Genomic DNA, 23,783 nt, shown 5'->3' on the forward strand with positions numbered 1-23,783 from the left:
CATCCATCAATCAGTTTAGCATTATTATTCGGTATGTGCTTAAAGGTTTATCTGTGAGCGACTATTATCAGTTGTGCCATTTAATGATGGTACAGGACAAGGACTTTTTGACCTATTGACTGAAACATCACAGCATCTTAAAATCGATCCCAAAAATGTTCATCTGATAGTACAGATGGAGCTGAAAGCTACCATGTCGAGTATAATGGTTTACAAAGTAAAAATTACTGATGTGGCTGATCTACATAATCATATATGGAGCTGTGCCCATCTCGGGAATTTGGTGATAAATGAAACAAAAAAAAGTGTTGCATGCCTGCAGTTTCTTTTTTCAATTTGCTCCAGAATTTTTCACCGTTTGTGAAAATATCATTCACACGAGAATGGCTCTATGGATAGAAGTTGTTGGATAACATCCAGGACAAGATAAAATGAAATGATTAACACTAATTGGTGACACAGGATGGTCAGGAAAATTTTTTCAGCAAAAATTATATTTCGACGTTTTGATAATGCAGTTGTCAGTTCTTTTGTACATCTATTGCCATGCTTATCAATGACACAAGATTTAGACAACTTTGATGTGAAAAGAAAACAAGAAGCAAAAGTTTTACTTAAATGTCTTCTAATGTTTGAAACACTATTTACAACATTTACTTACTGCATATATTTGAAACTAAAGCCCCGTTATCAAGTTATTTTCAGACAAGTGGTTTAAATATGTTTGCTGCATGGAGTTTAATAGATTCAGCTACAACAAAGTTCAAGGAACAGATAAGAACATTTGATACACAGCAAGGCATTCTTAGCAAGGCACTGGAATTTGGAAATAAATGTAATGACAAGATTTCACATGGATGAAATATGGATGAAAATCAAACATTGAAAATTGACTCTTTGGAAACAGCATTGCCAGTTAAGAGGCAGAGGAAGAAGAAAAGAATGACAGATGAGTTTATATATCATGAAGGAAATTCCACAGATTCTCTAGCTGATTTTCGAGTAAATGTGTTTAGCCTAATAATGGACCACAGTGTCCAGTCACTAGATTCACGCTTTGTACAAAACAAAAATTTGTATAAAGATTTATCTTGCTTGGGCCCAGCAAAGTTTAAAACTATTGCAAAGAAGGGCTTTGAAATGAAGGGAAGGTATTATTAAGCTGTCTCCACAAATCAGCAAAGATCAAGTAATATTGGAATGGTTTCTTTTTCTTCGAACTTTGATATATTAAAACTATTACTTAATGATGGTGAGAATATGAATTCCAGTTGCAACAAATGTAAAATTTGTAGCAACTTCTGGCGTACAACAGACTTCATGACAAGGCATATGAACTTATAAAGTCATCTGCACACTATCAGTTAATCATTTCCAATGTGAGAGGACATTTTCAAAGCTAAAGATCATAAAGACAATTCTAAGAAATTTTACTGTCTGAGGAGAACTTGGAATCATGCATGTTGCAATCCAATGAAAAAGAATTGTTACATGAATTGGATGTAGAAGCAATTATTGACAGATTCGCACAATCATCTTAATCTTATCAGATGGAGTCTGAATGCCTCTCAGAATACCTCTTAATGTAATCAGATAGAGCCACTAGAGGGCTACATGCATTGTCTGTGGAGAGCTCCTGAACAGATAGAATTGTCATTGTGAGTAATAAACATCACTATTACTTAATGATGGTGAGAATATGAATTCCAGTTGCAACAAATGTAAAATTTGTAGCAACTTCTGGCGTACAACAGACTTCATGACAAGGCATATGAACTTATAAAGTCATCTGCACACTATCAGTAAATCATTTCCAATGTGAGAGGACATTTTCAAAGCGAAGATCATAAAGACAATTCTAAGAAATTTTACTGTCTGAGGAGAACTTGGAATCATGCATGTTGCAATCCAATGAAAAGGAATTGTTACATGAATTGGATGTAGAAGCAATTATTGACAGATTCGCACAATCATCTTAATCTTATCAGATGGAGTCTGAATGCCTCTCAGAATACCTCTTAATGTAATCAGATAGAGCCACTAGAGAGCTACATGCAGTGTCTGTGGAGAGCTCCTGAACAGATAGAATTGTCATTGTGAGTAATAATTGGTAAACTGCATATTATTGTTTACTTTTCGTATTTTTGCATATCTGGGTTATTTTGGGGTGTTTTTGTTTTTGAGTATTTTAATTAGTAAATTGATAGATACGATTATGGTGCACATGGCCAACATAAAGAGGAAGATTGCGTCCAGGTCGCCATCTTTGTCAAAAAATTTTAATTTAAAGGATTTGATTCTGTGTATCGTTTGCGAAATGTATGCATTGAAGACAACGGATGGAGTCTGTTTAAACAACGATAGTGGAGTTAATGTGTGCAGAAAGTGTAAAGAATGTGAGGATTTAAAGAGTGTTTCAGGTCGTTAGAGTGATATCACTGCTGAAAGTGAGAATCTAGAAAAATAGTGATATTTGCGAGGTAGTACCAGAGAGCTGTGAGAGTGGCGTTGAAAGAGAGAATGAAGGTTAACATACAGAACGAATGAATGAATTATCGGAGAATTACAATGATGAGACTGATGCAATGAGTGAGATGACTCTGTTACGCGAAGCGATACACAGAGCAAATCGGCAGCTGGAGCGTTGGCAAAAATGTTTACCTAGCGTAGCGACTCATAAACGGCAAAAGTATGGTAGAAAAATTAAGAGTACGATAGTGAGTGTGAGTAAAATCTAAGAGCGAGTGTTGTATGGAGATTCCTTAGTAAGAGGTGTTAGTTGAGAGTTTAACAAAATCATACCAACCCGGTGCGAACGTAAAGAATCTAAGCGAGTCAATTAGAATGCAAAAGCAGCAGGTGAAAGAATTGATAGTGGTGGCAGGTACAGATGATTTGAAAGGAGACAAAATGGCTATGACTGAAGATGTGAAGGAATTGCTAGAGGTAGCAAAAGAAAAGCGTGAGAGAGTTAGGAGGGTGAATCTGTTACCACGCCATGACAGTGAAGAAGAGTATAGAAGGAGGACCATAATTGCTAATGACTTTATGTATGAATAATGTTTGATGAGTGGTGTGGAATTTGTGGATGTGTGGAATGAGTTCGATAAGCGAAATGAGATGAGGATTTATATAAAATGGATGGATTACATTTGAATGGATTTGGTGTGCGGAGACATGAAAAGATGTTGTCGAATGTGGTGGAAGTGAATGTACAGAACCAGGGAAACTAGAGTTATTAAGGGGGGGAGTTGATAGGCAGATTTTAGGGAGACAGTTGAATGTGTTATTATGTGTAATATGCCCAAGCGAGTAGGAAAGACCACAAATCAGAATGGGATAGTTAGTATAAGGCATTAAAATAGGATGAGACAAATTGGCTTCTTCAGTTTATGTATACAAATGCCAGAAGTATTAAGAATTTTTGGCCTTGGTCGGCACTTCCAGGCCACAGGTTACTTGCATTAGTGAAACATCGCTGAAAGATGTTATAGTTAGTGGGATTGAATGTAAGGGGTATGGTGTGTTCAGAAGTGACAGGGAGAATAAAATGGGGGAGGAGTATTATTGATGATAGCTGATGAGCTGCAGCCAAGGAGAATAGAAGTGGAACTGCAGGTTAGAGAAAAGATCACATTTGAGGCTATTTGGTGTGAGATTGAAACTAGCAGAACAAATTATATAGTTGGGTGCTGCTATAGACCAGGTGATGGAATAGATGGTTGAGATAGTATGCATAAACAAATAGAAGAAATGAGTGGAAGGAGGATAATGATTATGGGTGATTTCATCTATGGTGACATTGATTGGAAGGGGGAGAGGACACATGTGAGGAAGGAAGTGGATTTTGTTCAGTTACTAAGGGATAACTATCTGAGACAGCATCTAATGAAAATACTAGGGGTCAGAGAGTGCTTGACCTGGTAATTGCATCTGAGAATTTGGCTGTCACGAATATGACCACGTTGCCACCAATTGGTGAGAGCGATCATTGGGTCTTGACTTCGGAGGTGGCTAAAGGTGTGTAATTTACAATTAAGACAGGGAACATGTGAAATTATCGGGCTGGTAAGTATGGCAAGCTTAGGAGTTTGATTGGTTCATAGGCATAGCATATAAACTGCAAGGGCTGGATGTTGATAGTGCATGGGAGGCGGTTAGGAAGTGTTTGCATGAGGCAATGGCTGTATGTACAATGGAGTTCGAATAATAAATTAAGTAGCGGCTAAATGGATGAATAATATAATTAAGTTTGAGCTGCAAAAAAAGAAACAACTGTGGAGGGAATTTAAGGAGAAAGGTGACCGGCAGGCACATGAACGGTATAAAGTGAAAGCCAGAAGGGTAACGAGTGTGGTAAGAAAAGTAAAAACGGATTATTAAAGATCATTAGCCATGTAGGCTAAAGAGAATTACAAACAGTTTTTTCGATATGTTGCAAATAAAAGAAAAAATATATATGGCAGAATGATTTTAAAGAATGCCGATGGTAGGGAGGTAACCGAATCAGTTGATATAGTTGAATTACTGAGCTAGCACTTTGCAAGAATATATCATCCAGGTGGTGACATTGCTAGAATGAATGATCCAATAGCTTATACGGGAATTGTGGTTAATGAATTGGAGGTGAGCAGTCTATTACAAAACCTCAATGTCACATCTGTGGGATTGGATTGTATATCAGCTCGTGCGTATGTGAGGCGTCTAAAGAATTGTCAGTGCCCTTGACCATTTTGATTAATTTGAGTCTCGGGTCTGGGTTAGTCCCTAGGGGGTGGAAAGAGGGGAAAATAGTTCCACGGCATAAAGGAGGCTCCTGTTGTAAATTACCGACCGATCAGCATATCAGGAATCGTTGTCAAGGTCTTGAAGAAATTATCCAAGAGAAAAATACAGGACTGGATAGATGAAAATGGGATACTGTATGGGGTACAATATGGTTTTGTGAAGGATAGATCATGCCTTAGTAACTTGCTCACTCACGTTTTATAATACAGTGACGGCTGAACTGGATAAGGGTAATGGGTTTACAGTGTCTCTACTGGACCTTGCTAAGTCCTTTGACAGGATACCACATTGAATTCTAATCAGTAAACTGTAGCATATGGTGATGGATATAGGGTTGGTGAGATAGATAACAGGGTGGTTTATGGAGAGATATCAGAGAGTGGTTTATTCAAGAGTAGAATCAAAAATACGACTTGTGATTAGTGGTATGCTGCAGGGTTGTTCTTGGACCACTACTTTTTAATTTGTTCATTAACGATATATGAAAGGATCTGAAAGGAAGTGTTCACTTGTTTGCTGATGATGCAAAGCTGGGTAGAGCAATCGTGAGTGCACAGGATGTCAAAATTTTGCAAGATGGTTTGGATAGTTTGGAGGACTGGGCTAAGGAAAATGGATGTCGATTTAATGTGACAAACTGTAAGGTGATGCATTTTGGGGTGAAAAGATTACAGCAGTATATCACATTGGTGGGACCATAATCCAGGAGATTGATGAGGCCTGGGATTTGGGAGTGTTGGTGGATAGGGAGTTGAAGTTTAGGGGGACACATTGCAAAAGTGGCTAAATCAGCTCATCAAATCACTTGGCTTCTGAAAAATACTTTAACAAGCAGAGAAAGAAGTTATTGTTCCTCTGTATTGAGCCTGGATAAGACCCCATCTAGACTACTGTGCCCAGAGAGGGCGCTAGGGTTTCGTTTTGATAGGGAGGAAGTGGTGGAAAGGATCCAGACACGAGTGATCAAGCTGATAGTAGTTCTATGGATGAATCGTCTGAGAATAGGTTGAAGATTTGTGGGGTTGCAAAAATTGGTTGATTGGCGGAAAAGTGGTGATATGATTGAGACTTTGAAATTACTGTAGGGTTTCTATAAAAATAATTCAGATGATATTTTTGACAATAGGACTGGTGGTGGAAGGACAAGGGGCCATAGATGGAAGCTGGCAAGAATGCAGTTAGCAAGGGTGTTAGAGCTAGGTTTTTTACTTGGAGAGTAGTGGATGAGTGGAATAGGCTGCCAGAGTCTGTTTTGGGTGTTATGACTGTGAATGAGTTCAAGGCGAGGTATGATAGATACTGAGTGAATATCGAATAGTTGTTCTTGACATAATGTTAGGACCTCCCTCGATGAGGCTGTCGACTCCTTGGAGTTGGATGAATTAATAATAATAATAATAATAATAATAATAATAATAATAATAATAATAATAATAATGTGTAAAATGTTCGGTACAAGCAAACCATTTCAAAATATCCACCATTTATTTAAAATTTTAAAAAATTTAATTCAATTATAACAATCTGTTTTTACATTTAGTATCTACTGTATACTGCCAGTAATATGTCCAATATATGTACACTGTAATTAATAAAAAATATATATATTTATTTCGAAAAAATTTTAATTGTACCTTTTTTCCACTTATGTATTTTTTGAAAATTTTATTTATTTTCTTATAAAAATTTCGTGATAGCCTTATAGTTGTGGGTAAGCCCCCTTTGTCTCCTGGCAGCCGATATTTTTAGACCGAGTCTGCCTATGCTTGTTGCTTTATCATTTGTGTCTCTGGTATGCCAACTATTTTTCTGACAACTGCAGAAAATGACCTAGATACGAAAATCTGTGTGTCCAGTTATAAGAATTAATTCTACCGATTCAACAGAACGAGAGACTCTCATCGAGTGTCCTTTCGAATAAAATTATTATTATTATTATTATTAAACCAACAGCTCTATGAATTTGATAGATTCTTTGAGGAATCCCTAAATATTATGTCATGCACTATTCAATATTCACACAATATCTATCATGCTTCACATCCACAACAGACTCTGGCAACCTGTTCCACTCTTTCACCACTCTCTGAGCATAAAATATACTCCCTATATCCTTGTTGACTACAGTCATGCTAAACTACCAGCGATGATTCCCTAGTACTTCAAGCAGCAGTCATGATTTTACTTGTAAAATCCTTTCATTTATTTCTGTGTTGTAATAATATAACTCCTTTATGCCAATTAACCAATATCTGTAACCAACAAATCTTCAAATTATCTTCAAAAGGAGAATCCATAGACTTGCAATGCTCTTGGCCACTCACTTCTGGACACACTCCTATTCCTCCTTATTCCCAAGAAACCTAGGTGATCAGAACTAGGTACAACAGTTAAGATGAGATCTAATTGAAGCATATTACAGAGGAATATTAACCTTCTTTTCTCTGCCCGTCAGGGTTTTCTTCAGTAAGCAATCAATCAGATTAGTTGTTTTATGTTATTAAATTTTGCAATACCCTCTAATCTTAGACTCTTTATCCACCAACACTCCATAATTCCTTGGCTTCATCAATTTCCTTTTATTCCATCAATAAAGGTACATGTCTGATAATCTTCAAAAAAAATCAGCTAACGCCTTTTCATTCGCGTATAGGGAGTAGGAGAGGCCATTTTAGCCCTGTCTAACTTTTTGAGACTGACTGGACATTTCAATCTCCACTGGTAGCCAATTAGAGATAGCTGTCCCAAAGCTATCATTAATTAATCTGCATGCAATGAAGAAACGACTAACAAGTGTTGCTATTTCGTGGTACCTAACCATAACACAATAGTGTTTTAATGTCTGAAAATAGAGTCGGTTCTGCGAGCGATTTTCTTGAGTTTTCAGGATGAAAACCCCATTTTCCGGTAGAAAAAACCCGCTTGCCGCAAGATCGACTAACTTGGAAACCAATCGATAAAAAGGTTTAGAAAAGTTCCTCTAGTCGGTGACTAGAATCGAATTCGTAAGGCTCTTTCTTCGGGCGGTTTTGCGCTGAGGAGTATAAGGAGCATTTCCACTGAGCGACAAGGCACTGTCTGATAATCTTTTCACTCCAAATGTATAATTTTACACTTTGGCGCATTAAACTGACATATATTCTCTTTTGACGATACTTTTATATTTAAATCATCCCATCATCTGCACTTATTATTGTTCTACCAAATTTTGCATTATTAGCAAATAAATGAATATTTTTCCTCGGATTATTTCCTCTATTATTAATGTATAAATGGAATAGTAGTGGCACAAGTTCAGAGTCCTATAGCAAGCTGCAAGTTGCAAGCATTCTACTGAATTCTATGCCTCAATAAATTACTGTCTTTTCTCTCTCTCTCTCTCTCTCTCTCTCTCTGAATCACCCTATTTTTGTGTGCAAAAGAGTGGCGTTTGCACTCTTATTCACATCACCAACTCCATTCCCATCTCCATATGCAGCAATTTATTTATCAGAATTGCATGCACTGTTCTATGAAAAGCCTTTACAAAATCCAGCAGTACCATAGTAGCCATTAGATTTATCCAATTCAGCGGTCATGGAATTATAAAAGATAAGTTACTGTGGCCTGAATTCTCCTTCACTAAACCATGTTGCTGATGTGGTGTTTTATTGCATATGACGATAGTGGCCAAAGTGACATCATGAAGCAAAATTTTTATGAGATTCTGTAAATACTTGAAAGACACTGGCCTTGTTATTACAGTTGATCCTTGAAGAACGCTGGTTTGAACTGCGCGGTTCCACTTATACGTTTTTTTTTTCTGGAATAAATATTTTTATATTTTTTGGAGATTTGCAACAATTTAAAAAAAACTCGTAGACGACACTTCAAATATATGTATATACTAGTCTATTTTATCTTTTACTACCATAAAGTATACACAAATCTATCCTAAAAAGTCCAAATTTATCAAAACTTATGCAAACAAAGACTTGCAGACCGTACATGACGCCATTCGCAGTCGAGAGAAATGTAGACGAACGTAAAGATTCAGTATTAAACCATAACTGCATAAAATTAACTGTTATTAATTGGTTAAATTAATTAATTAGCATAAAATAAAATTTTTATTACTAGAATACCATAAAGTTGCTGATCCTTCATTATCAGTGCATGAATCGTTACAATGGCGCACCCAACCCGAAAGGGAGGGGAAGGGGGACCATGGCACCCACAAAGAAAAAGGAAAAAAAAGCACTAGAAAATTTTCCAAAAATCTTTTTCTGATTAAAATTCATTTTTTTTTATTTATATTGTGTGGTGTCTTCTATTTCAACACTACTTATGAATTAGCGATCATTACAGATGCTCAGTCATCGGTCGTTTGCGATGCGTAGTGTGTATTCTCAAATCGCTGCTCAACTCAGCCACCCCTTCCTAAGATTAAATCCTGAGTGCGCCACTGAATTGTTATACACGTAAATAAATATGAATTTATTTTTTACATCATATTTTCATTTTTGATGCCTAGTGTTAATAATGCATATAACATCTACAGTTTTTTTGGTCATATAAGACAATATTGATGTAGGTACAGACAGACAGACGATTCATCTAGTGTTTACAAGATGAAACAGACGATATAAACTTATGGTATCGATAAATACAGTGCAGTACAGTTCTGTAAACGTGATTTCACATCTTTATGATTTTCTTTAATAACATTTTCTTTTTTCTAGATTACTTTGTTATAAGAATATAGTATATAATAATACATACCATATGTATGTATTATAATATATGTAATTATAACATATACGAAATATATGTTAATCGAGTGTTCATGTTATCGATAAGGCTTTCGGTCAACAGTAGGCCGTTTTTGTATAGGAAATTTGGGTGTTTATGTTATAAACTCAAGAAAATCTACCGTAGATCACACTATTTCAGATGGTAAATAGTGATAGGATTGTGGACCACTAGATGGCAACACTTGTCAGGCATCTCTGCACTGGATTCCGTTTATAACTAGACGATGCCGTTTATAACAGATATTCTTGGATCAGACTGTAACTAATTTGCCACCGGTGGAGTTGAATAACCCCCTCAGTCTCTAAAAGTTTGATAGAGCTAATATATCCTCGGTTGCTCCTTATAGAGGAATAGAAGGCTTAGCGGATTTTTTATATGGTTTGGATCCATTATAAATTCACTATAGCGCATCATAAAAGTGCTATGCATCTTATTTAAAACGAATTCTAGAAATGAATGATTCTATATTGAATCTATCTCGAAGCTCACCATTAGCTCAGTAGACTGCATGGAAACATTTTTCAATTTGTCTACGAAATCCAAAGAATTTTTTTATAAACGAGAGAGGTTTGACAATAAGCGATTTCAGCAGGTTTGCTAAAAATTTTGGCTCTGCGATACATAGGCGAATCAATACAGTATACAATCGGATGAAGTGGAGTTTTCAGGATTTTCTAGAAAAAAGTGAAAAAGGTTTCACTACTATCCATTGATTTTATATTGAGCTTCGGATAGAATCCCTATTTACCTATTTACCCTATTTACAACGTACCTCTTAAGTAGACATTGCAGATACTTTCTGAAACATTCCCACAAGAAATAGTAAAAGCATTCTGGATACTTTGTCAAAACAAATTCTACAACCAAGTGGAAGAAAGTGCACTCTCCTTTGCCCTAGCCAAATTTTATTTAGAATATATAGACGAGATCATTTTTTCATCAAATTCTTCCATTCCATTATTTTAGGTTCGGTATATTGACAACATTTTTTTTCGGCCTCACAATAAAGAAATTTCAACAGCATTTTTAGTTATTACTATAAATATTTATCATCCTTGTATTAAATTCACTATGGACAGATATTCCAGACATTCTTCTCATCTACTCACCGTCAGGTGATTTAATCTCAATTAGTGTATCGAAAGCCCACTTTCATTGGACGCTACATTCTTCAGCAACCTGCACACTGTCCTTCTCAATGACAGAAATCATAAAATCTTTAATTCGATGGGCTAAGACTAATTTTTCGTCTCCTCATCAATTACAGGAAGAACTCTCAAATATCAAACAATATATGAAATTGGATGGCTTCTCAGAAAGGACTACACACCATCTCTTTGACTTCTTTAAACATAACCTAAACAACAAGGAAAAAGTACGTCGAGTTTCAATCCCATACATTTCATGCGTTTCAGAACTGATTTCCAGAATTCTGATGAAATGCGATTTAGTGGCTGCTTTTTATATGTATGAATAAACACTCATCTTGTTTCCCCCTTTTCAAAAGATTAACGCTCACCGATGTCTCTACCGTGTTTATACTAAGTTCCTTGTGACTGCTGTCTATCCTATTAAACTGGTGGTTCAATAGAAAAGAGAATACAAGAATACGAGAATACAAGAGAATCATATAATTACCATATGAAATTTGCTCAATCTGGATTGGCTCAACACATGGGATAGACACAGACCACAAGATTCTTTGGTCTAAAACTCCTACTACATCGATGTCGACACAAATTTGAACCTTTATTTAAGGAGAACGCAGAAACCTTGCCTCACCGCCCGAACTTGCATCGGAATGATTGCCTATTTTTATCAAAAATATGGAAAAGTCTCATAGAATAACGCATCATTAAGTTTAAAAAAAAAATTGCTATTAAAACCACGAATGGTATTTTATGGAATCATAAGGTCTGAAAAAACTAACAAGATGCTGTATCTATCGGGTGATCTCTAGAGTATGACATATAAATTATTATTATTACGTAACACCTCCGGGGATCATCGAGGGAGGGCACCTATGTCTACAGCTATGTCTCCACCACTCAGTCCATCAACTACAACGAACCCCAACTACCATCATCATCTACACCAACGCCAGCTGCTGCCCAACAGGCAAACTGAATAGAGAACATCTGGCATTACGTTCCTGTAATTATTCGGGAATTATTTTTATTGTTATAATTATTATAAAATAATCGATTTTTTCCGTATGGGAATAAGAAGGTAGGTGTCACTTTGACACCATCTGTTCAAGTGCTGTTTCCTGTGGTAATTCATGTGATTTTGTTAACACAGAAGATGATGATATTTTGGTTTCGTTGTTTTTCGTAGTGCCGATATGGTACGAATAGTTCAGTTTATGTTGAGACAGTGCAGTTGCTTTTTCTGCGGATTTGCACGCTTACTCTATAAAAAAACTGTACTGCAGAAATCGTGCAAAATTAAGTTAGCCTCCCTGTTAAATTTGCTGGGTGCGTATATATATTTCAGATATTTTTCAGGACTGCTCAATAGAGTAGCTTCAAAGAAAAAAAAATTACAACTTTAAATGAAATATAGCCACTTTTAATTATTATTATTATCTGGTATCTCCCAAATCCCAATAGATATAGTAAACATTCTGGACAACCACGACCATCTCAAGGCAATGAATGAGATTTCGAAACGGTCTGATAACTCTAGAGCAATATTTCTTAAACTGTGTCACAAAACACTGGGGGTTCCACCGATCTAATTTCTGAATGTGGAAATTCTTCATTCAATATGGAAATGCTATCTGGCAAAGCTACGTCTATTGGGGAGAAGGGTCGTTGCTAGGAGCGTTACTCATCAGTTATTAGGCCTACGTGAAGGTGTTGATATAACTAATTATTTGTTACATTTATTTATCATATGAGTAAAAAGACTACCGACACTGACAAAAAGCATACGCTATCACTGATTTAAGTGTAATGTAACCTTGCAGCCGAAGTCCGGAGAGGAGTTTGAACCCACACACACATATATATGTGTAGAAAGTATTTTACCTTGGGTATAATAAATGTTAAAGATACCAATTTATTTTAAACCTGGTTTTACACCAATTTCCCAAGTAAGCAAGCAGACAAGTCAAGTATGTGCCTGCACGTATTGCGAGTCTAGCTGACAATCAAAGTCAGGGCAGCTGATGGTAAAGGTAGAATAAGCTCTGATCACTATTCTTAATATTTACCCTTAATGCACAGCCCATCTATTTGAGGAGATGTATGATGCTATGTATTAAAGGCAACTTGACTTGTTTGTCTGTTTGCTTACTTGGGAAATTGGAGTAAAACCAGGTTTAAAATAGCTTGGTATCTTTAACATATATATATAAAAATTATATATATATATATTTTTTTTTTTTTTTTTTCCATTGGGGTTATGCAAAGAAGAAATATGTCAGGCTCTGCAGCCTCAAAATGTTTAAGAAGCAGCACTGCTCTAGAATAAGATCACCACTTTCTCCTGATTGTCAGCAATGGCAACAAGATTAATGCACCAGCTTGTATTTATCCTCCCCTTTTTTCCCCTTCCAGATTATATTCACCATTGCAAGCTGTTGTTGCCATTAAATATTTGCCAAACTGGTTCAAAGCTGTATAACTGAGAGAAGACCTCCACATAGCCTTTAAAGGAATGCGGAGAACCGACCAGGGCTTCTGACCTAATCTCCAATCCTCACCTTCTCATGGTGCACCCTCTTGGGTATCTACCTGGATACTGAACGAACGAGGATGGGCTGGCAATTTGGGATTTAGCCGACCAAAGTGTATTCTTATTGGCATAAACCAAAATACAAAATGATGGTACAACATGACAAAATTTCATGCTGATTGGGGCATCGCCCGATTAAACAAGGCCCCGTTGTTTTGGCCAGAGAACCAGGGCGAACAGCGAAAAGTCAGCTACTGGAACAAATCTGAAAGCACACCCCAACTCAACATCACCACAGTTAAAGATCAGTACTATCAACATAAGAAGCCTGAATGGCAAAGAAATGGAGCTAGCTGAAGAATTAGATAAGTATCAGATCGACATAATAGGGGTGACTGAAACAAAAAAGAAAAAAACTGGTGAGATCTTTCTGAGCAATGATACAAAATGTTATATTCAGGCAATGACAATCAAGGAAAAGAAGGAGTAGCCATAGTATTCAACACTAAATAGGAGGCTAATTTTCTTGAATGGCAGACAGTGTCAAGTAGAGTGATTTGGGCAAATATGATAATGGGAAACTGGACAATGAGACTTATTTGTGTCTATGGTCCCACAGAAGGTTCTACAAAGGTAGCAATAGAGGAATTTTTTGAGGCTTTAGAGAAGGCATCTGACACAATGAAAAAGGAAAAGTTGGTCCTTCTTGGGGATCTAAATAGCAGAATAGAAAATGATTGTCAGACATACAAAAATATTTTGGGAAAATTTGGAGAAAAGAGCAAAGCTAATAATAATGGCAAATACCTGTTGGATTTCTGCTCAGGACATGGACTGGTTATTAATAACACCATGTTCCAACATAAAAATGTGCACAAATTCACATGGAGAGGAATAAGAAAAGTCTCATTGACTATGTTATTGTTGATAGTGATGTTTTCTCCCTCGTGCAGGACACCAGAGTGTATAGAGGATTTGAAATTGGAAGCGATCACTATTTAGTCTTGAGCAGGATAAAATTGAATTTCATTTTGAAAAGAATAACATGTAAGAAAGTTTTAAAGCGAATAGAAGTTGGGCAGCTCTCAGATGTGAACTGTAGACAAAAATTCACAAAGATTATTGAAGAAAAAATGAAAGAGTTTGCGAACGGGAACTAAACCTTGGAGATTCAGTGGCAAGCCTTGAAGAAAACCCTGATTGATTAAGCCAGAGAGGCAGATGGTGAGGTTGTCTGCAAGGATTACAAAACAAATGTCAGAATTATCACGTTTGTTCAGTTCCAGCTAGACTCACTGATATTCGTTTGCACTTGTCACTGCACATAACAAGTGAATCTGACACTGCTCGTTGTGCAGTGTCGCTACAGATAAATTGTATGCTTGTGCACATTATTTCTGTGAGATATGAAGTTATTATTGGTGTGTGTTCGTGGTGAGAGTGAAATATTTTTGATAAATCTTATGTTATTCTGTTAAAATAACGTAATTATTTATTTATATAAATACAAGGCTGAATTATGATGAATGTCACTGTTGAAAATATGAAAATTTTCTCAATTATCGATTATATTTTCTCAATTATTGATTATATTTTCTCAATTATCGCATTATTGCATTAGGTCACAGTGCATTGAATTATCAATTATTGCATTAGGTCACAGTGCATTTGTTTACACAAAACAAATGCACTGTGACCTAATGCAGTGTCGAAACCGTCACTGCTCATTCAGCAGTGCTGCTACAGATATATTGTATGCTTGCGCGTGTTATTTCTGTGCACGCAACTTTTATTATTGGTGTGTGTTCGTAGTGAGGGTGAAATACTTTTAATAAAGCAATTTTTGTAATATGTAAATTTACTTATTAATAAATTGGTTACTGATTTTTTTTATTTATTGGTTATTAAAAAAAAATGAATTATTTTTTCTTATTTTGTATATGCAGCACCCACACTTAAAATTTTCACCAGCCACCACTGGATGTTGGTATATATTGAAGATGAGCCTCTGTAGCTCAATCAGTATAGACAAAGCCCTTTGGTCGGAAAGACCTGGGTTCGATTCCCGTCAGTGACACGAGGAACCATTATCTGCTCTCTTTCGACAAAAGATGTTAGCCGGTCTCACAGAGGTAGGGGTTTTTTCACCTGAAAACTCGGGTTTTTCGTCCCCCAGAACAGGCAAACCAGTCCCATGAACACACGGACTACAGACAGAAATACTTCCCTTAGGGGGATACAGCAAGGAGTGCCGATCCGTTTGCATTAATTAGCTGTAAGCCTCCTCAGTAGGAGGGGACTCAACCCATCCTAGGATAGGATGGATGAGTAGGTATGATGATATTGAAGACAGTGGATACTTTGGATAAGTTGTAGAAAGTAAGTTTTTTTTCATATGGTTATAAATTAAATTTAATTTACCAAGAAATTCTATTCTTGTTTAATCCTATATACAAGTGTAAGCAAACAAAGTTTGCATGTGAAGTATCCTCACAACTGGGATGCTTATATAGATGCCGATGACTTCACATTAATTGCCTTAGTAATGATAAAGCATACATTCCTTCTGGGCATGCATAATGCAGTGCATTATTGGATGGGCCACTATCCAGACTGTTACATACACTTTTATATACAAGTAGCCTATTTGTGAAGATACTAATTTGCTTATGCTTGGATAATGGATTAAACAAGAATATAATTTCTTGGCAGGTTTAGTTTAATTTATAACCAAGTAAAAAAAAAAAAAAACTTTCTCTAGCTATTCTAATCCAGAGGATTTTAATAATAAGGTGATGCACCTGTTCATTACCTGTGTGTGGGATATACAGGGTATCCCATAAGTTCATGGATATTTCAATAATTCATAAAAATTAGTATATTAGAGTGCGGTTTGCATGAAAGTGAATTGCAAGGAAGGGGATTTTTTTCCTTGCAATTCACTTGCAAGGCACCTGCATCATTTGCAAATACGTGAAAACGAGTTCTATAAAATGTACGGTGTACTACATTTTATAGAACAGCTCATAATGAATGCGTGCAAATTTTCAGTCACGGGGGATGAACAGAATTGTTTTTGTGAAAAGAAAAATTTGTTGGTGTGATGAATACACACCATGAAGGATGTGGAATAGTGACATTTTTGCTATGCCTGTGATTCTTGCAGCTTCTCATGCACTGCTTATACCGCTTGTTGATTTTGCCTCTAGGGCATTCATTTGCAATACCACAATGCTGGTACAGGCTTTGGATAACACTGGTCTGCATGTTAGAGGACGATCTGACAAATATCCAGTTTTCTCGAAACGTATTAGAGACTGTATTCTGGCAGAAGTGATAGGACCTTGACCTTTCTTCATTCTTTTCTGCGTTCGAAACTTTCTTAAAATTTCCACTACCGATTCCCCACTTACGTAAGACAATTTCACTAACAGTATTTTATCCACCAAAGTAAGCATCGCAGCAGCAAATTTTTGTTTTCACAAAAACAGTTCTGTTCACCCCAATGACTGGGAATTCACGTGCATTCATTACGAGCTGTCAACAATACACCATGCATTTTATAGAACTCCAATTTGCATGTATTTTCTAATGATGCATGTGGTCCCGTGTTCTCTATTGGTGGAAATTTGGAGTAAATTTTTTTTTTCTCCCTGCCAAAAAAAAATCCCCCTCCTTGTGATTCACTTTCATGCAAATGCGATCTAATATAGCAATTTTTCTAATTTTTATGAATTATTGAAATATCTAGGAACTTTGGGACATGCTGTGTATGAATTCTGCATTACTTCAACCTTTGTATCTCTACTGTGTGTTGCTCCCACTGTTGAGACATCAGTAAAGGGATGACTGGAGAGCGATCTTAAGTGGTTAACTTAGATAACACTGTTAAATGTTTACAGATAGTAGATGTGGATAGTATTAGGAGAAAGAAAAGACAGATGGGTAGTATGAGAGAAAAAGGCCTCGTCTCTTTTATATCATCATGTAGCCAAAAGCTTTCCTTTTTCTTTTTTCACCAGTCTCATGCAGCTGAACAGCTAAAAGACCATTTGAAACTAAAATCTGGGGAACAAATGATTGAAACAGTACCCACGATACTATCAACAATGATCCCAACAGCAATATAAATATAAAAATCAATCAGCTAACGCCTTTTTATTCCCGTATACGGGAGTAGGCGAGGCCATTTAGCCCTATCTAACTTTTTGGAGACTGAGTGGGCAGTTTAATCTCCACTGGTACCAATCAGAGATTGATGGCCCAAGGCTATCACTAATTAAGCAGTACACAGTGAAGAGAGACGGCTCAAATGTGCCGCCATCTCGTGGTCCCTAACCCTAACACAATATATTTAATGTCTGAAATAATGTGGGTTCTAGGGTCGATTTTCTTGAATTTATGGGAGGAAAAACCCACTTACCCGTGCCAGAGATTTACTAACTCGGGAACTGGTCGAAAAAAGGCTTAGAAAAATTTCCTCTAGTCACCGACTAGACTCGAAACCAAGTCTTCCTTCGTGTGGCCAAGCGCCGTGGTGTGCAAACACCACATCCACTGAGCTACACAGGCTCTAAAAGAAGTCAAAAATAAACACCGACAACAGAAAAAACAACACTACAGTTATTAATGGCAACAAACAATTGCAAGAAAACCAAAAATATATACAGAATACAGCATAACTATCGCGACTTGCACAGATATCAAAAAGGATGATGACAAGTTTTTTAAACTTATTTGCAAACATAATTTCATATGAGAAATTTCAAAGGAAAATAAAATTACAAATATAACAAAAATAATTTATAAAATCCAAACAACCATTATTCAAGAAAAAATGAAAATTCAAAACAAGAACCAAACCTTGAAGTTGCAAACTATAAAAAAAATATTAATTTATTCAACTAGAGGTATGTAGTAAAGATGTCTCCAAGAATAACTCCGCAGTGGATACAAGTTAAAGAGGCAGTACAGGAAAAGATGCTAGAAAATAAGTCTGCAGATGCTCTGAAAGAATACAGAGAAAAATATAAGAGAGCTAAGCTATGTGTATAATGTCCTGTAACCAAAAGTTATGAGAAGACTTCAAGAAGAATATAGAAGATAAATATCAGGAAGGTGGCAAAATGTTTTGGAGGCTATTGACATAGCTTAGAAATGGAAGAAAGAGTACTGTAAAATAGGGTGACCAGACATCTCTTTTTTTTAACAGGATTGCCCCGTTTTTTAGACTATGGTCCTGTTTTCCCAACAAAACCTTAACGGTATGCTAATTGCCCCTTCTTATTAACTTTAGTCCCATTTTTCCCTTTTTTTGAATTCGTGGCATGACTTCATTCTTGTATGTTCGACAGTAACAAGGTTGCTTTGTCTACCATATCATTGTTTTGTGCTTCTTATGCCGGTCTGTTAGTAATTGTGAAAGTTAAAGCAAGTATATATTGTGAGTGGTGATATTTCATCCAGATTTTATCATGCTGAAAAGGAAGTGTAGTTTCACTTGGGATTTAAAAGAAGAATATCCCATCTTGAAAGATGATGAAACAACAAATGAGTTGCAATGTACTGTGTCGTTCGGGTTATTTTTCAATTGAACATGGAAGCCATTCTGACATAAAACAGCATTTGATGAAGCAAAAACATAAATTGGCAGCTGCTGCTCGCAGTTCAAATCAAGATGTTACATCATTCTTCACAAAAAATTCAAAAGAGAAATTAACTGACGAAAGTAAATGTCTTGCAGCTCAAGAAGGTTTGTTTTCATTTCATGCAGAAACATAACCTTTTTTTGAGGTCAATGGACTGCACCTCTGCAATAATGAGAAATTTATTTCAAAAGAAATTAACATTTGTTTCAGTGAATGTTTCAATTGAATTGAAACAAGCCAAATATGTATCAGTTATGGTAGACACATTAAACCACAGAGATTTGAAATTGGTGCTTGTCCTTGTCTTGTACTTCATCCTGAATAAAGGTATTCAGGTTAAAGTGTTAGATTTTCAGAACATAATAGGAGAAACAGCAGAACTGCTTGCAAATCATATATTGGATATTTTGCAGAAATGGCAGCTGACTGAGAAAATTATTCCTTTTTCTGCAGATAACTGCAACACCAACTTCAGTGGATTCAAACAAGGTGTGTTCCAACAATGTATTTTCAAGACTCAACACAGGGTTAAAAATGAACATTCGTGCTATTGGCTGTGCTGCTCATGTTGTTCATAATAGTGTACAGGCAAATGCTGATATTTTGCCATATAGTTTCAAACTCCACTAGTTTGGGCTGAAGTTGCAAGCAGCCTAAAAGCATCAGTGATGTTGACAGCAAAATATTCAATATTGTTGATGAGGTCAGCTATATAAATAATGTTGTGAACTCCTAGATGGAAGAATACAAAGACACAAAGCTGAAGTGGACAAAAAGTGGTGTGGTGTGTTTAAGGTGCTCCATGAAAAAAACATCCACTACAAAAACATACTGCCAGTTGTTGCATTTGTTATGGCAATCCCAGGAACAAACGCAGCTCTAGAGAGAATTTTTTTCTCTAATGAGTTCTTTGTGGTCTGATGAAAAGAACTGCTTCAACACCAAGACTGTGAAAGCAATAATTGTGATCAAGACACACTGATGTTTTGTGTATTGACTTTTACGGGTGCATTTTGAAAGAACCAACACTTTTGGAAGAAATAATGTCTTCATATAAAAATAATGATAATGCTGATACTCCATAATTATAATGCACACTTCAGTCCTGTGTACTGTAATTATATGTTATTCCATTTTTATGTAGAGTTTACCAGGAGTATCCCATTTTTGTCCCTTTTTTTAATTGCTGAAAAACTTCAAAATGCCCCTTTTTTGTTTTGAAAATCTGGTCATCCTACTGTAAAAGGAACCAAAGACGATAAAAGTGACATGAAAACTGCTGATAAGGATATTCTAGATGTCTGATGTAATTTGAAAGACTTAAACAAAACAAGCAGTGATGGAACAGTAGTAAAAAATATTCAAGAAGAATGCAAACCTCTTGGGCCTCTAATAGGCAGGCGATATATACTATGCAGCCTCTCCCTGTCAAGTCTACTCTACCTCCTGTGGTGTGGCCTGTTTCCACAAATGGGTTCTGGAAAACCAGTGAGTATTCCCCAACCTTCTTTGTTATTTTAGGCCTTCATAGGCTTAAAATAACTAGATCATCTAGTATTATAACTATAGTATAATACTAAGTCGTGTATCATTATAGTATAGGCCTTCATTCAACCCATAATCCCTGTTCACTTTCCAAGCCTTGGTTTCTCCGAAAGTCTATCAAAGTCAAAGAAAAAAATTCAGCTCACCTCAAGTGACTCTCTCATTAAGAATTCCAGCTTTATACCATGCCTATGCAAGCAACAAATGCAAAACAGTCATCAGCAGATTTAAATCTGTTTTCATAAAGGCCAATAGCAAAAAACTATGCCTCCTGACCAAATGGAAGCAGTGACTTCTTTGGTTGCATTCAACAGCCTTCACTAAGGCTGTTGAATGCAACTTCTATTCACCTGCACTTCACCTTTCTCTCTCATCCTGATGGCACTACTGTTGCTTCATCCAGAAATAAAGCTGACCTCTTAGCATTACTGTTATCCTCAAAATCTTGCATTGATGACCTAGGGAAATCACTTCCTACCATACTGGAATCTGAGCATCATATGCCTCCTGTAGTTTTTATGATAAAAAAGATATCAGAAAATTACTAAATAACTTTGACACTAAAAGGTCTCCTAGTTCTGATAGCATCTTTTCATATGTTCTTAAAAATTGTGCTCTAGTGCTAACACCCATCGTGTATCGTCTCTACAGTCTATTATGCATAGCTGATGCTCATCCCAACATGTGGAAGCAATCACATATCCAGCCTATTCCAAAGAAGACAAAAAAGGAGATAGAAGTCTACTGTCAAACTACTGACCAATTTCAGTCACTTAAGTCCTGTCTGAAATAATGGAGAAAGTCATCAATAGCCAACTTATTCACTATGCTCAAATATGGAGGTATAAAAGTTTTGCAGTGACTACACTGAATAATTTAGACAGTTGAATTTCACTTGATTGGAGTTGAGTTTTCATAGTTCTCATGTGGAGAAGGAGAACTTTATTCCTCTCCCCCTCATCTGTAGAGGGGGGGAGGAATAAAGTTCCAGGTAACATTTATGCAAAAGTACTTGATAAGAGGCTGAGAAAAAGTTGTAAGTCAGCAGTTAGAATTGAATGAAATAGAGGAAGATGGTTTGATGTAAAATCAGGTATAAGCCAAGGGTGCACACTGTCTTTAATACTTATTCATCATCAGTTATGAATATTATATTCATCACTGGTGGAAACAGAGTTGTAGAGTAGGTGCCTCCCTCGATGAGTCTTTGGACTCCCTGGAGGTGTCACGTAATAATAATAATTATTATATCTATTGCATAGCATTAATCCTGATATTAGAATTGGAGATATCAAACTTAGCTCTTTCTTTATGCTGATGTTGATGTACTCTTAAACACATCTAGTGCAAGTCTCCAGGGTTATCTAAATAATTTAGTAACAGTTGCAAATATTTGGTATGAAAAATCAGCAAAAAAAAAAGGGGTGGGGGACAAAAACTATGAAAATAGGTAATAGGAACGTATAAAACACCAGCTGCATTTTCAAATAAAGAACTTATAGTACAAGTAAATTATTCCACTATTTATCATCATCATTATTATTATTTTACACCATCTCCATGGAGTCTGGGGACTTATTGTGAGAGCCCCAAATTAATCATTATACACACAAATCCTATTACCTCTCCTTTCCATTCACTGTCAGAAAACTTGCAACAAATTCTGGCAATTGATTCCACTCACTACTCTCCATGCAAAAAAAAAAAAAAAAATCCAGTCCCACACTCCTACTAACATAACTTCCACAGATGGCCCCTAGTTCTCTGTTTGTCATATATCGAAAATTTTCACTTGCATTAATTTTATAAAACTCCTTTAATATCTTAAAAGTTTCTATCATGTCCCCTCTTTTCCACCTATCAACTAAACTTTGTAACCAACAAACCTTCAACTCGACCAAAACAGACCTTTCACCATCTTGGTTACTCGTCTCTGAATACTCTCTACCACCTGGTTCCCAAGAAACCCAGGTGAATCAATCTCCGCACAGTAGTCAAGATGTGGCCGAATCATAAAGAGGAATAATAACTTCCTTATCTTTACTTGTTAGTGTGTTTTTCAACATCCAAGTAATCCTTTGAGCTGTTTTACCAACTTTTGTAAAATGTCCTCTGAACTTCAACTGTTTGTCCACAATTATCCCCAGGTCCTTAGCCTCATCAATTGCACTCCAATACCATTAATATGATACACTATATGCAACCTTTTCAGCCCAAAATGCATAACCTTACATTTTGTAACATTAAATTGACAATCATGGGCAAAGGATAATGACCACAGTGCCAATTTATTTAAATTATCCTGCAGGATATCTACATCGCTTTTATCAACTATTGCTCTCCCCAGCTTTGCATCATCAGCAAACAACTGGGTATCCCCTCTTAAATCTTTCCCTATGTCATTGATATATAAATTAAAGAGCAGTGGCCCTAGTACTGAACCCTGAGGTACTCCAAAGACAACCTAGACTCATCCCCACCATATATTACTCTCTGGTGTCTGTCCATCAACCCCCCCCCCCCCAATCCATGCTACTAGCCTCATATCCATTGCCATTCTCTCTGGTTTTTTTTAATAGTTTTCCATGTGGTATTCTGTCAAATGCCTTGGCAAAGTCGATCATTGTGTAGCCATTACCTTTATCCAATTCTGTTGTGACATTTATTATAAAATGTGAATAAGTTACTAAGACAGGGCCTACCCTTTACAAAGCCACGTTACCCGCTATAGAGTATTGCATCCCTATCCACTCACTTGTATTTTACCTTTCACGAATTTTTCCAATACTTTTGACAGCCACTCCTGATTTATTAATTGGTCTGTAGTTTGCTACCTCTGTCTTGGAGCCACCTTTATGCAACGATACTATCATACCCTCTTTTCACTCCTAGCAACTGGAAAAACACCCAGAGGAACCAAGATCTTGGTAGATTGATTAAATCAAAAGTGCCTTAGAAGACCAAAATTTAGGTGCAGTTTTTAGTGAAAATGACAAATTAATATAGAATTGGACAAGTGAATAAACAGAGTTGGTGTGATGGGCAGCCAGTTAAATATATATAGAATAAGAGAGAAATTAGCCAAAATACTAACTGATCAGTATACAGGACAGTGTTCCAACTAGTTTTAAGTTATGGATCTGTGAGTTGGGTTTAGAAATAAAGCACTTGATCAAAGATTAGAGACGAGAGTTCTGAGAAAAATTAGAGACCTGACAAATGGCAGAATCATATTAAAAATGAAGATTATTATTAGAAGGAACTTGACATTGTTGGTATTCAAGAATGTGAGCAGGGTAATCTTAAGTGGTATGGTTACTTAAACAG

At 36.3% G+C, this 23,783-nt stretch overlaps 1 protein-coding gene across 2 annotated transcripts in view; it reads left to right on the forward strand.

Moving 5' to 3' along the window:
* Positions 1-11,943: 11,943 nt before the first annotated feature.
* LOC150099665 (phospholipid phosphatase 1-like) overlaps positions 11,944-23,783 on the forward strand; it is a 137,902-nt gene continuing 126,062 nt past the window's right edge. For both annotated transcript variants that reach the window (XM_090404376.1, XM_090404375.1), the window contains exon 1: positions 11,944-12,059. In XM_090404376.1, the coding sequence (XP_090260502.1) occupies positions 11,948-12,059 (112 nt within the window). In that variant the 5' untranslated portion in view covers positions 11,944-11,947. The remainder of the gene's footprint in view (positions 12,060-23,783) is intronic.

The sequence above is a fragment of the Typopeltis vanoorti genome, chromosome 14 (assembly GCF_054136105.1).
Source record: "Typopeltis vanoorti isolate ZY-2024b chromosome 14, IOZ_Tvanoo_1.0, whole genome shotgun sequence".
Lineage (NCBI taxonomy): Eukaryota > Metazoa > Arthropoda > Arachnida > Uropygi > Thelyphonidae > Typopeltis > Typopeltis vanoorti.